The sequence below is a fragment of the Chaetodon auriga genome, chromosome 16 (assembly GCF_051107435.1).
Source record: "Chaetodon auriga isolate fChaAug3 chromosome 16, fChaAug3.hap1, whole genome shotgun sequence".
NCBI classification, from domain to species: Eukaryota; Metazoa; Chordata; class Actinopteri; order Chaetodontiformes; family Chaetodontidae; genus Chaetodon; species Chaetodon auriga.
The window spans coordinates 16,463,865-16,481,737 of NC_135089.1; the positions used below are offsets into that span (position 1 = coordinate 16,463,865).

General features: G+C 42.4%; 1 protein-coding gene across 2 annotated transcripts; it reads left to right on the forward strand.

The window, feature by feature from the left end:
• The first annotated feature begins 285 nt into the window (after positions 1 to 285).
• On the forward strand, positions 286 to 17,566 carry smurf1 (SMAD specific E3 ubiquitin protein ligase 1). 2 transcript variants are annotated; one of them, XM_076752397.1, is made up of 18 exons: positions 286 to 552; positions 8,772 to 8,810; positions 9,753 to 9,861; positions 10,190 to 10,323; positions 10,440 to 10,505; positions 10,642 to 10,717; positions 11,309 to 11,520; positions 11,631 to 11,715; positions 12,181 to 12,327; positions 12,707 to 12,935; positions 13,337 to 13,440; positions 14,015 to 14,129; positions 14,291 to 14,469; positions 14,590 to 14,727; positions 14,911 to 15,031; positions 15,190 to 15,391; positions 15,699 to 15,783; positions 15,870 to 17,566. In XM_076752397.1, exons 1-18 carry the CDS (start codon positions 498 to 500, stop codon positions 15,967 to 15,969), a joined length of 2,196 nt encoding a protein of 731 aa, XP_076608512.1. In that variant the 5' UTR covers positions 286 to 497; the 3' UTR covers positions 15,970 to 17,566. The 2 variants fall into 2 exon arrangements, with proteins under 2 accessions (XP_076608512.1, XP_076608513.1); XM_076752398.1 differs by having other exon boundaries at positions 289 to 552; positions 15,708 to 15,783.
• The last annotated feature ends 307 nt before the right edge of the window (positions 17,567 to 17,873 follow it).

A 17,873-nucleotide genomic window follows, 5' to 3' on the forward strand; every position in this document is an offset into this window, starting at 1 on the left:
ATTCTGTTAATATTCTATTGCATTTTTTTAATTGAAATATATTTATAGGACGACTGTCTGTGCTTGCAATTCATAAAAACAATAAACATAATTAACTACTGTAAATAAACATAAATAATGAGGGGAAACTGTCTGATACTGTAGGATACATGACTTAAAATAAACACCAGAGGCTAAGTCTGAAGGTCTGATTCCATGGAAGAAGTTGATCCTCGCGGGCACGCCCACGCTCCCCAGACGCGAGCACGTAAGGTTATACCCGTTAAGGACATGACGTCAGTACGTGCTTGTGAGCCTGCCCGAAAATGTTCTCTCGTGTTGTTGGATTTCGAAGGAGCGCAGGACTTTGCGATGAAATAATACATTTTTATCCGTGAGGAAAACAAAAACAAACCGCATGTTTTTGAATTGAAGTTATTCGCGTTCCCATTAAGTGGTGAAACTGTGCTTTTGGGGGACTCCAACGGGAAGTTTGTGTGATCGTTTTTCCCGGAGTGATGTCGAATCCTGGGACTCGGAGGAACGGGTCCAGCATCAAAATCCGACTGACAGGTAAAAAAACGCGACCGAAAGAAAGCGCTTACGGTGCATGTTTTAACTGAGGCTGAAACGTTTTACCTACAAACCACTGTTGTAAAGTGTTGATTTTAGCTAACCTAACTAGGCATCACGAAGTGTCTGTCGCGTTCTCGGCTCTGCTGTTTGCCCAAACATCCGGTTTTTGTGTGGCAAACACAGCAGCACAAGTGCTAGCTTGTTAGCTGATGCTAACCAAATTACCGAGAGGACAGTCAAGAAGCTGTCCCCTGTCCTGTGGCTTTCACAGCTGAGTCAGTCGGCTTGTCTGCTGTTTTCGGGTCACTGGAAACACCGACTCTTGAAAGCCACGTTCAGAAACTTTATCAGTTGCTACCACTTGCCAGCTAGCGTTAGCTAATAGTAACATTCATAGTTAATGTTGACCGCTAACGCTCGCTAGCTACACCCATTTTTTGGGCTGACCACCAGCCGAACCCATTGCTTGACCTGAATGCGACGAGCTGTGTGCTAGGGATGAAAGCAAATGTCGAACTAACGTTGCAGCCTGTCTGAAAATCAATCTGTCGGTAAATTTGACATGGTAGCCTAGATTACCCATGAATATCGATTGGCATTTCGCTGTTGTGTCAGCTGTAGCAAGACAAATGTCTCAGTCGTTCAACTTATCCTGACTCAGAGACGCTTGACACGTTTGCTCTTTTGGGGCAGCCTACACTCAACTCAAATATTTTGTCCGTTTTGAGGTCAGACTCTCCTCGGGAAGGCACATAAGAGCCTCTCTCTCTTTCACACACACACGGACACAGCTGGAACAATGGTTATTACTGTAGCTAATGTTACCCCACTGGGCACCCAGGGGCCTCTATTCAAATGGAAATGACCTCACTGTGCCGCTGGGCAGACGCCTTGTCCTTCTTCTGGTTCAAAATTGAGCAAACACATACCAAAATCGGCTAGCTGGTGGGCTGAGTGTTTCTTCGTGTGGTTTGTATGGACTGGTCCAGGAGGGCACGTTCAGTGCATGATTGTGATGATGGATATGTTATTGAGTAAAAGTGCCAAAGTTCCTAAATGCTGTCTAAAAATGTCTGCCGCGTGCTGTCCGTGAGTTTTCCTTCTCTGTCCCACTTTTTCTGAAACATGATTTCAAGACGGGAGTAAGAATCAAAGACTGAACATTACATACAGTAAGGGACATAAGTTAAGAAAATGAGAGGTCAAGAGGCAAAATAGACTAGAAAGTTTTAACAGCTAGAAATAACAGTTACAGAAAGTTAATCAGCAAGGATTTTGGTTATTGATTATTCTCTTATTTTGCAGCAAGGCAAAAATATGCTGGTTCTATCTTGCAAATGTGAACATGGTCTGGATCTCTTAGTCTACTGTGATAGTACATGGAAAACATTTGGGTTTCAGACAGACAGAATAACACATTTGAAGATGTCACTCCGGGCTCTCGGAATGTGTGTTGGGTGGTTTTAACAATCTGCTGACATTTTGTAAACTAATCATATTTTCAAGAAATTAGCTGTTGAATTAATCAGTAATGGAAATAATCCTCAGTTGCAGCTCTATTAAGAAGACATGAAAAAGTTCAGTACTATCATAGTGAATAATATAAGAAATTTGGAAAAAGAACACCAAGAAAATCTTAGTAGTGAAATGCAGAACGATATCTGACAGTTGTGTTTCAGATAAGTCAAGATGAAAGAGAGCAGAGAAAGTGTGTGTGTGTGTGTGTGTGTGTGTGTGTGTGTGGATGATTTACCCTGTGAAGGGTCTGTGTTTGTATGTGGGTAAACCAGTCATTCATTATTTCAGCTTGGGTCCAAACAAAGGTTATTGCCCCTGACTGTGCCCCGCCCCCACAGGTATGAGTGGAATTCTAATTGGGTGAAGAATGTGCGATGAGCCAATGGGAGTGCAACGCTGCCCCGCTGGCCAGTGCTCTGTTTAGTCTGTCAGAGAGAGGGGTTGTTTGGCCTACATCAGAAAGGCCTGTGTGTCTGTGGCAGGGACACAGACAAAGACCAGGCTGGTTCAGATTTCAGAGACTGCGTTGGGTTTATATGGACATGTTTTAGCTAGCCAAGTGCTGATTGTTGTGTCTTTCTGTCTCTGTCAACTGTTTTTTTTTTTTTTTTTTTTTGTGGATAAGCTTAAGTGAACTGAAGGAGAAGTCCTCTAAGTATAAGAAAACTGTCACAGTGTCTTTAAATTGTGTGATCTCGTGAGATGTGAATGGGCAGTTTTAGACTTTATAGAGATCCACTTGCTAAAAAGCTTTCTCTCGCCTGCTTTAGGACATTGTATTGAATCTAAATATTTCTTGAAATTGTGTTTGAGTATCGAACACTGTTAAATACATGATCGGAATATTATCATTTATTATCTGATGAAGCGTCACTTGTTTTAAGTAATAATTTGTGTTTAGTTTGTGCTAGTTTTTCATTTTCAATGTCCCTGGGCAGCATCAGAAAACTTTGTGCTTGCACATCAAAAATATTGAAACCACTCTTCCCCCACAGCTGACCAGTTTTGAATCAGGACATGGTCAGGACAACGCAGAGGCAGGATGTAAATGGGTCAGAAAGTATAAAAAAGGTTGTTTTTGTTTGGTAATGAATGGGCTTTATTGTGGAAAAATGCAGTCTAATGAAAGAAAGCAGCAATGATTCAGCAGGATAATGTTAATTTGCTCACGAAGCAACACGTGCTGCTTAGGTTTTGATGCCAGATAGTCGGATTGAACTCTGACTTGCTCAAGAGCCAACACAGGGCAGCATCGGGGCAGCAGGTGAACTGGGATACTCAGAAGAGAGGGACGGGGAGAGCTGGGAGAAAAGGGAAGAATGAGGAATAGAAGGAAAGAAGAACAGACAAAAAGCCAAAGGTTATAAAAAGCAGATTAAGTGTAAGAGACAGAAAGAGGGAGAGAGGGAGAGGAAAGTGGGGAATCCTGCTTACTTAGGAAGCAGCATAAGCACTTCTAATCCGCTCACTTACTGAGCTGGCAGCATGTACAGAAACACACACACATACACTCACAAAAGCACACAAAATACATGTACAGATTTAGAACGGAGCGACCAAGAATGTGACACCATTGCTCAAACAAATGCCAATGAGGCAGATGCAGCACGAACAGATTTAGTTTTTTGATGTTGCTTATTTAACAGCTGGTTTGTGAGCTTGTGACCATTAAAGCTGGCTTTTGTATTTGTGTGGCAACGAGACACATTCGTCATCCCGTGTGTGTGTGTGTGTGTGATTGGATGCCGGGGCAGGGCACGTTATTAAGTAGGTGAGATATTTGCTCACGTGCCCGCTGGCTGCTGCTTTGTTTTTTTGGAGCTGAGAGGAGAAGGTTAGACAGGAAATGACATCGTTGTAATCTCACATGGGTCACTTCTCTTTTAAATCTGAGTGCACTCTGACACAGTACAGTCTGGTCAGTCCCAGAAGGATCTTAATATCACGATTATTGATGCCGATGAACAGAGAGTTCACTGCACTTTGGCATCTTCTCCAAAGAACTTGGTCATTATCTGTGATTTAAGAAGTTGTAATGAGCTTCTGAGCTTCTACAGTTTTATGGTTCCCGACTTCCTATACCTGACAAATATCTAGTGCTCTCTGTGGTAGCGCTGTAGCGAGTAGTTGCAAGCTTGAAGCTTCATACATTTGAATCTTCAATCAACTTTTAAATACTGCAGCTTTTTTTTGTTTGTCTATTTATTCTGTTTAAACCTTGTATTTCTGCACAGTTGCAGATAAAGATTAGGCTACACTAATATAGTTAGTATTGTACCATTTGTAGAGAGTATTTGTGGAGAGGATTCCAGTGGTGGCCGTGTAGGGTTGTTTCTGACTTGTGTGGTCCAATTTCCAATGCTCCTCCTTTTTAGTTTGAGTCCGAAAGTCAAAATTTATTGAAAAAAGATTGAGTCATGTGGATGATTCACAGTGTGTTTTTATTTAAGGAAATATTTAGCTTCAATCCATAACTTTTGGTGCTCAGCATTTTCACTGCAGTCAAAACACCATTTGGACTCCTGTTTACTGCACTCAAAGGGAGGCACGCACCTGTATTAAGAGTGTGGTCGAGCAGCAATGTAACAGCACTATAAATTACATTTGTATAATCAGAGTAACAAGAATGTATTTGAGCTCAAACACTATTATAGTAAAGTGCTTAAGGGGGCACCAGCTATTGAAATTGGTTCTGTGTTGAGAGTGCTGCAGCCACCCACTACGAAAACTCCACTTAAAGTTCTTCTTTTTGCCTCTGACAGGCTCAGATTGTTTTTCTAAGTGTCTGACAACATAAAGGAAAGGATATCTACAGAGGCAGACCTTTCTGTTCAAGAGTAAGATCCTTTTTGTTTAACCAAAAAAGCCACCAAATCGCTCTAGCCAAAGCCACCAGACTCCATTTACAGAAACGTTAATTTTATCATCATAAAACACACTTCAGTCAGACTTGACAGAAACTAAATAAAACTCATCAAAACTTTCTTGGTTCATCTCTCAGCTGTTCCAACAGTCACCAGCTATGTTTTGGTCAAAATAAACTCTTGATTCACAGAATCACCGGATCAAGGAGTGAGTGAGAGGGTGGGCATCAGCAAAGCAGCGGCAGAAAACGACGAGTAGAACTGGAGTATTTTCACATTTAACAGAATTATTTTCACCAGACATTATGACCAGAGAAATTGAAATATGTCGAGCCTCAACAAATTTTCCTGGTAAATGGATAACAGTAATTACCAGATAATGAAAACACTACTGTGCATTATGCACACATTGTCCTGTGTTAACCTTCTAGTATTTCTGGTGCTGACTATTGGGGTAGCAATGTTTATTTTATTTTCTAAGAATGACATCATAAAATATGATGATAGACATTTGATGCTTCATTCGAAAACCTCAAAATGACATTTGGTACTGCCCTACTCCGTGGTTATGGGGCAAGACTAGAGCAAAACTGCAAACCCTTAATGTTTGTGGGAGATGGTTGATTGTGCTTGAAACATGTTGTGACTTCAAGTTCCTAGAGGAGCTGCTGGCGTGGCACAGAACAGGCTCAGTTTTTCATCATCTCCCCTGAACTGTTTCTGCTTGTTCCCTCAAGATTGGATGAATAGGATTGTTCCCCCGCTGGCTCTCTGCAGCTCTCAGGTTTTTTTAAAAAAGGAAGGACATAAATGCCAAAAAGGAGAGCGGCAGTGGGGGGAATTGAGAACCAGCTGAGCTGTAACTGTGTGTGTCTTTACCAGCCGTGACCTTGGCAGAATGAGGAATTTCCTGAGACGCTGAGAAAGGGCCTGTCACACAGTCAGTGCCACAGAAGAGCTGGTAAAGAGGCGGAAAAAAGAGGGGTGAAGTAAGGGGTGTCCCTCATCTCCAGCAAGAGATTGGAGGCTGAGAGGGGGTGGATAGCAAAGCATTGACAGTGACAGAGGAAGTCTTCCTCTACTGCCTGTCTGAAAGAGGAGGCAGGGGCAAATTAGAAACTTGATTCTCTCCCTCTCTAGCTGCGCTTCCTTCATTGTGTCTGTGTTGAAAAGATGAGGTCTTGGTGTGGAATGTGTGAGTCAGGAGGAGGAGGAGTGGAAGGGGATGATGAGGAAGAGGGAAGGATATCCTGCAGCCATTCTCAGTGGGTTAATCACAGGAAATAAACCAGGCTACACCAGAAACATCTACACCGCCACACAGTCACCACATCCTAAACCACTGACTGACTAACTTCCTCGCTGGTTGTCTGGGCCAAACCAAATCATGCCAGATTTTAATTGGACCTGTAAGCTGTGATAACATCTCAGGTGATGTCGCAAATCACTTGAAATGGATCACGAGCTGCTTTTGTCTCTCTGAAATGTTACCAGTGTGTTGCAACCCCACCTTCGCTCAATTAGCATAGATTAAACCCTTATAAAGGGTTGCAACAATTATTTTCATTATTGGTTAATTATTGGTTAAATGTAGAATTATTTGAGACAGGGAAAAGCAACAAACCCTCACTTGGGAGAAAATGCAGGAAGTGTTTGGCTTGAAAAATGATCTAATTATTAGCTGATGATCAAAACTGATCAGTCAAGTAGTTGTTTGTAATTGTAATGCATGAAAGCCAGTTTAAAGCTCTGGTAGAAAGGCACAGGAGGAAAGAGGACTGTCAATAATTCAAACCAATGTAGGGGATGATACTCCTCCCCCTGCCAGCCCGTCTCCCCTGTCGAACTGGATAAAGGTGATTGGCATGATATACTTTCCACCTCATTGGTGAGATGGGCTTCATTTTATTTTGTGTCTCTTTGAAATGGGGCCAAAGGGCTGTCTAAAACACTCCTGTCACATTCTCTTGTTTCTGGCCACCAACCATGGCCATTTATGTTAATTACTCACCAGGCAATGTTAGTGAAATGAAAGTTCCCTGCTGCAGCTTTAAGGGAAGAATCCAAATGGTAATTCAACACCTGTACACTTGTTGGTGAAGCTCCTGAGTACCTTACACCCCCCTGGTCCACCATGGTGAATGAATAATCAGCCCCACATAGATAATAAGACATTCTAATGAGGTATCTTCATTGCTGCTCTGGACATATGTTCTGCTGTATTAAAGTAAAATAAACTAAGTTGAACTAAATTGAAATTAATGATCTGTTTTGCTGTCAAGACGCACAGCACTGACACTGGCATTCAGCAGCCATTCTGTGTTTCTCTATGGAATAAAGTAGCGATGGACCGATTAATTGGGCTGATATCTGGCATTTTGAGATAATCTGCTGTGTGCTACTGTGTGCACTGATATTGTTGATTTATTTTTTAATTATGTAAATTGACACATTTTTATTCACTCTCACAAATAAGGAGATGCTGCTACCTGCTGATAAATGCTGTCTTTAAGATCACTGAAACTTCTTTTTTCATTCAAAAGTTTTTTCTTTTTTTATGAAGTTTAGTTTTTTGGTGACCTGTGGACATTTATTTAGTTGATACATGTTCAAGCTGAGACAATGCAGACAGTAACATAAAATGTATTTTATCAGACGCAAAAAAAATATGATATTTGCAATATGTATCGGCCATCGACCACCCTGCTCTCTAAATACCTGCACTGGCCATTGAAAAACCTACAACTAATAAATATATGAATAAGGTTTTATCCTTAGTGCTTTGCAGCCACAGGAAATAGTTTGCAAACAGGGCTGAAGTCTGGCTTCTTCTCTATTGGCAACAGCAGCTAGTGGCCGTCGCCTACACATAAACAACAAGAAGTTTGCATAGTTTGATATTTTATTATTATTGTGACGTCCACCCTGCTTTATCTTCTACAACAAAAAATGACACTGAAAACCTCTTATGCGTCCTTATGCGCACAAGTAATCTTGTTCAGATAAAGTGCTTTAAACTTCTCTTTCTGTGACCTGATGGTGGTTTGATACTGACCAAGAAATCACTACCTTCTTGGCGAATGTTTATGTAACTTTTTTGACAACGTACGATTCCCAACAATGGGCTTAAATGCTGACATTAAGAAGTGAACACTGAGACGTGTCGTGTAAATATTATTTTTTCATGTCAGTTACAGCACGTTGCTGTCACTTTGAGTACATTACATCAGCCTTGAACACAAACACGCAGCTTGTTTTTGTTCAATGCCCACACTGCCCTATAATCAAGATTCGTACTTGTGACTGGACATGATTGTGTGTCTAAAAATTGGTGTATTGTGGTTCAGTTGTGTTTTTTAGTGTTACAGCAGTGCTTGCAAAGCTGACCCAGAGTGACACATGCCTGCTCTCGCACCGTGCAGGCAAACAAATAGCCAGAAATTGCACACACACACCAAACTCAATACTCAGAAGCAGGAATTCACAAAGTCTTGGTCAGTCTGAGCTTTGCTCTCTGAATCCATAAAGATGATGTGGCAGAGAAGGCATTCTGCCACTCTCGCTGTGGGCGGCGTGTGTGCATGTGTGTGTGTGTCTCTGTGTGCAGTGATCCTGACACTAGCCTATACTTTACTGCTCCCGCTTGTCTGCATGTCACATAAGTTTTCCTGCGCATTACCATCCTCTGGCATTCATATATTATCCTGACCAGCATTCTTCCTCCTCGCAGTTTTCATGTGCACCAGCATACATTTGTACCAGCCTACACACTGTAACATCATTTACATATTTGTGTGTGTGGCATTTTGTTCATAATGATCTTATCTTTTACAGTATTATGTGCCAAGAACCTCGCAAAGAAAGACTTCTTTCGTAAGTACCTTTTTAATGTGCTCATTTTCTTGTGCATGAATCTCACATTATGACAATTGGCATACATGATGAGATAATGTGTTTCAATAAGGGTCTTCTGTGTGTCGTGAAAAGCAATGCTGTGTAGAAATCAGCTTCGGTGTTCAACTGCAGCGATTGACCCACAATCAATCTGTCACCCTAAGACTATCAAGATAAAAGTGTTCATTTCCACCAGCTTGATTATGCTACGATGAATTTATACACTCCAGATACAATTAGGTCAATCTCTGAACCCACCAGCTATCATCTGACGACCGTTTAGCTTCTGGGAGCAACAGCCAATGTTTCAGGGCTTCGGTGTTGCCAAGATTTCCATTCTGTGTGCTGGTCATTGTTTACAGTCCAATCAGCACCTTAACATTCAAACTCAACAACTTCTCGATGTTTTGGCAAATCTCTGTTAACAGTTATGTGCTTATGAATGCAGCAAAATTTTGAAAATGCTAATAAAAAGCTAAATCTTATCTGCTTCTTTTGCACCCCACACGGACTGTTTACTTGCAGGCACCCAAAGCCCACTCAAACATGATTGTTCGGCACCACTCAGGCTAAAAACAAAAACCAGAACACTTCTAAAACCAAAATCTTGGCCTTTAAAATTCTGCAGGCATATGCAGATATCTGTAGAGATTACTGTTAAATAACACTGACAACCAAATAGGATATTATTGGGTTATTATTACTATTATTGGGTTGGTGGTTTTCAGATTGCAGGACAGACTCAGGAAATGTACAGAAAAGAAGGAAAAAATCAGTTAAATGTCTGCAGGAGTAGAAAGCTTTGCTTTGTGGTGGAGGTGGTGTTATCTGCATTTTAGATATTTCTAATACTTTGATATTGTCTTCTTTGTGATGTAATGTAGAGGATGTCGACAATTAATGTGAACTATGTGCACGCAGGCCTGCCAGATCCCTTTGCCAAGGTTGTGGTGGACGGATCAGGTCAATGCCACTCTACAGACACAGTCAAGAGCACACTGGACCCCAAATGGAATCAGCACTACGACCTGTGAGTCTCTGAAACACTGAATCCATTTTTAAAGAGAGGATTATTATGATGAAGGTTATTGTTTTACTTTTATTAAAATGTAACAATAAAGATGCATATCTTGTTTGTTTTATCCATTTTATCCACAGTCATTTTACATAAGAACAAGTGTTGCAAAAATGAGGGATTGTTTTCAATAATTGACACCATATTTGAGTAAATATGATGCTTCCTACAAGTGTCACATATCCATCTAATTGTTGGGTGACAATAGCTCACACTGATGCCAAACTGTGTTGAAAATCGTGGAGTGGACACATGAGAATCTTACAGTGTGTCTGTTCTTCAGCTACATTGGAAAGACAGACTCCATCACCATCAGCATATGGAACCACAAAAAGATCCATAAACGACAGGGGGCAGGATTCCTGGGCTGCATACGACTTCTTTCAAATGCCATCAGCAGGCTAAAAGACACAGGATGTAAGTTTGTCCTTTTTTTGTCCAGCCCTCTGATTTTAAATCCACAGAAATGCGTAAATACTCACGAGAAAAGCTTTTCATTCACACGTTGCATTTCCTTTCTCCTCCTCTTCCAGACCAGCGTTTAGATCTATGTAAGCTGAACCCCTCGGACAGTGACGCAGTGCGGGGGCAGATTGTAGGTAAGGCTGGACACACAGGTACATTATCAGTACAGATGACTCTCCATGTCACCTTTCCTTCACTGTGGGCACATTCTGGCCACCCCGCTCTGTCACGGTGTCATCTCTCTGACCTTTACCGCCTGCTTGTTTCCAGTGAGCTTACAGACGCGAGACCGCATTGGCAGCGGAGGCCCTGTGGTGGACTGCAGAGGACTGTCGGAAAACGATGGGTGAGTGTGTCGCCGCGTGTTTATGCAGCCAGCGTGGTGTAGTAACATGCTGAGAAACAAGTTCTTGTACGTTGTAAAATGTTTGAACAGGTTTCATAGATTATTCTGGATCTCTTTCTCATTTGTAAGATGTAGAGATAGATGGAGAAAAGTCCACTCTCATTGTTATCTTTGGTGCTTTTTCTTAATGAAGTGAAAGTGATATTTACTTTTCACTGTGGAAAACCACATTTGGCCCAATAATCTCCCATAGGTTTTGAACCGGATTATTTTAATGCATAGGCTCTTCTATGGCGTGCTGGAATCTCATATGAAGAAGAACTGAGATTCATTTGTGGTCTTTGTTGTGTTGCAAGACCAGCTTAGTCATAATTACAGTTCGTTTGATCCTCTCCCAATCTTTGCTACTCAAAATAAAAAGCTAACAAACTATCATATGATTCCAGTAAAACAGGGAAAATAGTGTGTGGTGTGATCAGTGCTGTGTGTGTGTGTGTGTGTGTGTGTGTGTGTGTGTGTGTGTGTGTGTGTGTGTGTGTGTGTGTGTGTGTGTGTGTGTGTGTGTGTGTGTGTGTGTGTGTGTGTGTGCAGGCCTGTGTTTGAGGGATGTTTTAGCGAAGAGCCGCTGCCTTACTCTGACCCCACTGGTGCGGCGGGGGGCGGGAACTGTCGGCTTGACTCACCCAGTCAAGAGAGCCGTCTTCAGACGCAGCGAATAAGGGGGCAGGACTCAAGAGGCCACGGCCACACCCCTCAGAACAGACCTCATGGTCACCAACCGCCCGACCTGCCTGAGGGATATGGTCAGTTTATACTTACATTTCACATAACTCTTCGTTGTTACTCTTAAGTCTCTTACATTGTCTTCCTAAAGTCATGTTACATCCTCCTTTGTCTGCTTTTTAAAAAACAGAGCAGCGAACAACAGTGCAAGGTCAGGTGTATTTCCTTCACACACAGACAGGCGTCAGCACCTGGCACGACCCTCGGATACCAAGGTACGATCACACCTCCGCTTCACCTAACCCTAACCTTGAATAAACCTCCCTGAGAAACGAGGTCATCGCAGCAGCAGGGAAAGAGGACACAGAGAAGACATAACAAAAAGGAAGAACCATACAAATTACAACACATGAGCTATGTTGTGTATTATACGGCACCTTTGTGATTTAAAGAATCATTCCAGTTGTATGACTCATTTAAAAGATGTAGTTAGAAAAGTATGAAAATAATGTCTCGTTAGCCAGCGCACCAATTAATCAAACAGATTAAGAGAAAATCTCAGGTTATTTCCCTCAGCCATTTTCTGGGTTTAGGTCAGTTGAGGGCTTAAGAATGAACAGTATGTGGGGTCAGAATTGTTGGAGACAAGATGTCTGGTTGAAGGCTCTAGTCTCACCAAGTTGAATTGGTGCAGTGGATTTGTGCTGCTGGCTCAGTCTGGTTCCTTGTTACTGGTGCAGGGACCTGGCCAGCGTGAGCTGCGAGGAGCTTGGGCCGCTGCCAGTGGGCTGGGAGGTCCGAAGCACTGTGTCGGGCCGGATCTACTTTGTGGACCACAACAATCGAACCACACAGTTCACAGACCCGCGCCTACACACCATCATCAGGTAGAGGCTCATGCACTTGAAATGCTCTCATTTATGGCAAAGCCAGTCTACACCTGGGTGGCAGACATCCCTGACACATAAAATAAGTGGTTTAAAGACTAATCTGTTGTTAATCTAATCTCTTCCAGCCATAATGCTGGACTAAGATTGGTTCTGAACATGACCTACTAACAGTCAACAGCTCTGTTAATGATGCTGAATCGTGTGATTTACAGAAATGTGGGCTTATGGTAGATTTAGCTGCTCTGGGCTGAATGCACAGTGTGTAATCCAGTCTGCTCTTTTTTCCTTTTTTTTTCTCCTGTCCTTTCCTTCTGTCGACTCTCTTGCCCCCGCCCGCCGTGCTCCCCGACCCTCCTCTACGTCTTCCCACCTCCAGCCAGCAATCCCAAGCGAAGGAATCCTCCCAAGCACCCCAGATGGATGTCGGGGGTGAGGAGGTGGGAGTTGGAGGAGTGGGTGGTGGAGGAGGAGGAGATGGGGATGTGGCGGCGCGCTATGAGAGAGACTTGGTGCACAAGTTGAAGCTGCTCCGCCACGAGCTGTCCCTGCAGCAGCCTCAAGCAGGACACTGTCGCATAGAGGTGTCCCGGGAGGAGATCTTTGAGGTGGGTGCAAATGTCAGACCAGGATGGAACAAACCCTGAAGCTTCATGAAAGCTGTCAGAAATCACAACATTGCACACAACCAGACAACAATGAAGTCTCTCTCTCACATAGATCAGACATTTGTACAAATGTGTTCACAGTTGAGCCATGAAAGCAGCGAGGATGGAGTGGGTAGCTCCTATGAAGGTTTACATTCAGAACGCAGACACGTCCACACTCTTCATGACTCATACACGAGTCAAAACAACCTACTCTTTCAGTGTCTTTCTCCTCAGCACAAAAGGCAGTCAGACAGAACATCACTGATCTAAAGGGCTGTGCTGTGGGTCACTAACTGTTTCTTTTGTCTGTGACTGTGTGTGTGTCTGTTGTTTTGTATTAATGTTGTGTGTGGATGTAGGAGTCATATCGGCAGATAATGAAGATGAGGCCCAAAGACCTGAAGAAGCGTCTGATGGTGAAGTTCAGGGGAGAGGAGGGCCTGGACTATGGTGGGGTGGCGAGGTAATTAGATACTCGCATCTCTGAGCAGCTGCATTTGTTGTAGGAGATTCACTTTAGTCAGCAAAGTTCAAAGGCTTTGCATGAGTCCGTCTTTTCACTCACTGCTAAATTAAGTTCAGTTATACGTCCATAAATCTGCTTTTCTGGTTAAACAAATGACAATTATGACACTTTGTTTAGAAAGTAATACAAAAGAAAAAAGTTGAATACCTTCACACTGTCAGTGATTTTTAAGAAGTAGGGCCCTATGGTTTCTATGATGCAGAAAACACAGACAGAATTGCAGAGTTTGATTTTTCTACAAGCTACATCCATGTCTGGTCTTGCATCGTAAACAAGGTTTACCAAATCTGAGCGTAGCCTCCGTCAGGGCAGCTTACGCTGTGCGCTCCATATGGAGGCGGTCCTGCAGATGATGCGTTTGATTAAAACATAGTGCAGTGTTGTGTTGCATTAAATTTATTGAGATGATTGATATTTTCATATTGTGAAAATGTATTCATCAACTGCATGATTAGATGCTCTTCTGATGACAAAATGTTTGAATGTTTGTTAACAATGTGGTCATCTGTAGGGAGTGGCTGTACCTGCTGTGTCATGAAATGTTGAACCCCTATTACGGCCTGTTCCAGTACTCCACAGACAATATCTACACACTACAGATCAACCCTGACTCCTCCATCAACCCTGTGAGTACACACACACACACACACACACACACACAAGCACACACAGGTGCATATGAAGCACTTCATGGGTAAAGTGAATAAGGGGACTCTCTGACTCGTTGTCTGACTGTCTGACTGTCTGACTCTCTGTCTGTCTGTCTCTCTGTCTCTCTGTCTTTCAGGACCACCTGTCATATTTCCACTTTGTGGGGCGCGTGATGGGCCTGGCAGTCTTTCATGGTCACTACATCAATGGGAGCTTCACGCTGCCCTTCTACAAACAGCTGCTAGGCAAACCGATCCAGCTCAACGACCTGGAGACCACAGACCCGGAGTTGCACAAGAGCCTTGTCTGGATATTGTAAGCACACGAACCCGCAGAGAGCTTTTTAGCATGAGCTGTTTCTTAGTTCCTGTCCTGCAGTTTTCCCCTCTTGAGATTTTTCTTTTCAGTGTTAACTTATTCTAATGCTCTGTGCAGAGAGAACGACATCACCTCAGTCCTTGACCACACGTTCTGCGTGGAGCACAATGCCTTTGGGAAATTCTTACAACATGAACTCAAACCTAATGGCCGCAATATCCCTGTCACTGAAGAAAACAAAAAAGAATATGTGAGGTAAGAACAGTGAGACAGTTGTGATCCATCTTTTTTTTGTGCATGTTATCCAAACTTTGGCCTTGACACAGAGTGGAAACAATGTACCGTCTTGTCTGCAGAAGGAGCTTTTGTGCTCAGCAGTTTTGCCAGTTTATCACAGTATATTTATTTAGCTACATCATTTATGTTTTTGTGTTTCAGACTTTATGTGAACTGGAGGTTTATGCGCGGAATTGAAGCCCAGTTTCTGGCTCTGCAGAAGGGATTCAGTGAGCTCATCCCCCAGCACCTCCTCAAACCCTTCGACCATAAAGAACTAGAGGTACATGTGATGTCTGTGAACATCTAAGCTGTCAATAAAATACAAACTCAAATAAATACAAATGAGATAATAATATAACTAGAAAGTCTTCCAGCTCATCACTTGCCATATTATGTTTGTGTCTTTGCTTTCCCTTAAACTTCCTCTCCCTGTTCTAGTTGATCATTGGTGGACTGGGGAAGATAGATCTTGCAGACTGGAAGACCAACACCCGCCTGAAGCACTGCACAAGTGAAAGCAACGTGGTGCGGTGGTTCTGGCAGGCAGTGGAAGCCTTCAGTGAGGAGAGGAGAGGACGCCTCCTGCAGTTTGTCACGGGCTCCACCAGGGTTCCCTTACAAGGATTCAAAGCGCTGCAGGGTGGGTCATGGACTGGCTCAGAGACCACACACTTACTGTTCACACACTATGTTTGGCATTTTTGCTTACAACAATCTTTACACCAGCTCTTGATTCCCCATCATGAATGAAATACTGTAGTTAAAATGCAAATCCACACATTTTTAGAAGAAGTGTAGTCAATTAAATCACATCTGCATGACAGTGAAAACAGCTAATTCATTTGCTAAACTTTGAGATTTGATTAAAGCTTTTACTATTTGAAGATTGATGCTCGTGCTCTGTGCACCAGAGTAGAGCAGTGATAACTAGAATGTATGTGTGTAAGGTTCTACAGGTTCTGCAGGACCAAGGCTCTTCACCATCCATTTGATAGACGCCAACACAGACAACCTGCCCAAGGCTCACACATGGTAAGGACTCATAAAAGACGGTGATGCAGCTTTCTGTTTCTATCTTTGTGTCAGCTGTGAGGCTAATTGTGCCTTTCTGTCTGTAGTTTTAACCGGATAGACATCCCTCCCTACGAGTCTTACGAGAAACTTTACGAGAAACTGCTGACGGCTGTGGAGGAGACCTGCGGCTTCGCTGTGGAGTGATGAATCCACAACCAAACCAACACACACACAGTCACACTTGCGCTTGCACTTGCACACAACCTATTTGACATTTTACATATATATATATATGCACACACACACACACACACACACATCAACCGAATATCGAGTATACACAGAGTATACGGAGCGGCCAAGCATCACAAGGACACATAAAAGAAGAAGATGCAGGCCTCTTGCCACCTCTTCACCACCGAACTGTTGGGGGGTTAAAGGAGGAAGCACAGCAGGAGGAGGGGAAAAAAAACAGAAAAAACAAACAAAAAATAAAGTATTTTAAAATTTTTTCAGATGTTTTGAAGAAGCATTTTTATCCTTCAGTTTTAACAAGCTATGATGTCATTCTTCAGAATGTCTACCGCCACAGCAAATTCGACTCCCCAGCGCACTCGAGTCTGCGGACAGAATCTGCCAATCACGTGCGAGCCTGCGAACAGAGACTTTTGAAAATCAGACGTGTGAAGAACAAGGCGGAGACTGATGGTCTCTCTGTCTGACAAGCTGATGGACTGACTAGTATTCATGCTTCATGTTTAACCACTGTCGTGTATCAGAATGTGTGCATGTACGCGTGTTTGTGTGAGTGCATGTGAGACGGTGGGAGAGTGAGTGAGTGAGTGAGTGTGTGTGTGTCCGGCATGGCACCCGGTTACGCTGTAAAAATGATCAAAATGAGCCTGCTCCTCTGTTTTTGTCTCTTCCGTTTGTATCTGCGACCACTCTGATCCACTCTGATATTTTATTATTTATTACTAAGTGATTACTGACCAAGCTGCTATATGCTCTACAAAGAGCCCACACTAATCTCTTCACCACCCCCTCTACCAGAGTTGAAGGGTCAATTCACTTGCAATTCAAGTAATCCACAAAGTGGGTTTTATTGAATTTTGTTACATTTTTTTAACATTCATATTATTGCGGAGAAATACTCTTGTCCGTGTATGGAAACTGTTAGTGTTTTGGTGTTTTAAATACCATGTTGCATTTATTTGATGTGAAAGGGATTGATCTTCCCAGCCCTAATTTTAAAATCTAACTCTACTGACGTTATGGAGAGGTCCGAGGGCGTGCACCTGAATATTTAATAAAATGAGCCACGAGGATGGAAAGAAGGAGTCAGATTCAGGAATTCTTGGGTTGTATGTGACATGTATAATAAAATCTCATAAGCCTTTCATACATGTTTCATCATCCATTTCACCATCTTTTTTTTCTTTGTGGCCCTTGTGTTTCTCTGCCCATCTCTTTTTCTTCATAGCCTGAATGTTAGAAGAAGTAGTCATCATCCTCAAGACCACCATGAATGAACAAAGTCTCTTTGCAGTCATTGATCCTCCATAGAAGTGAATGAAATCAAAAAAAACCTAAGTGTTGAGCAAGTCATGTGGAAAAAGTTGGGATCTGTTGTAGATTGAATGTTGGAGACTGTTAAGCAGTATCATTTCAATCTGCATTTTCTAGGTTCTGAGTTCACTGTGTAATGGATGCAAGAGTATTGTAACTTACTATGTACTAAACATTTATGAAAAAATACAATGTAAATAAGATTATATTAAAAGAAATTAAATTGAAAATACATTGCTCGTGTTGTCTTCATTATTCTCTGTGTATATATGACGATCTAAATGATCCAAATCAATCAACATATATCCACTATATGCATGTCTATATCTATGTGTCTATCCATCTATCTATACACACACATATATTGTACATTAATCCTAAGTGAAAGAATGGAATTATGTATTAAAATAGTGTTTGCTTTGATGACAGTTGGAGACACATCCTGAGCTGCTGGAGGAGAATCCATGAATCAGGCCTTAGTGGTTTAACTGCAAAGAAACCACTGCTGAGGGAGACCAACGAGAAGAATAGAATCACTT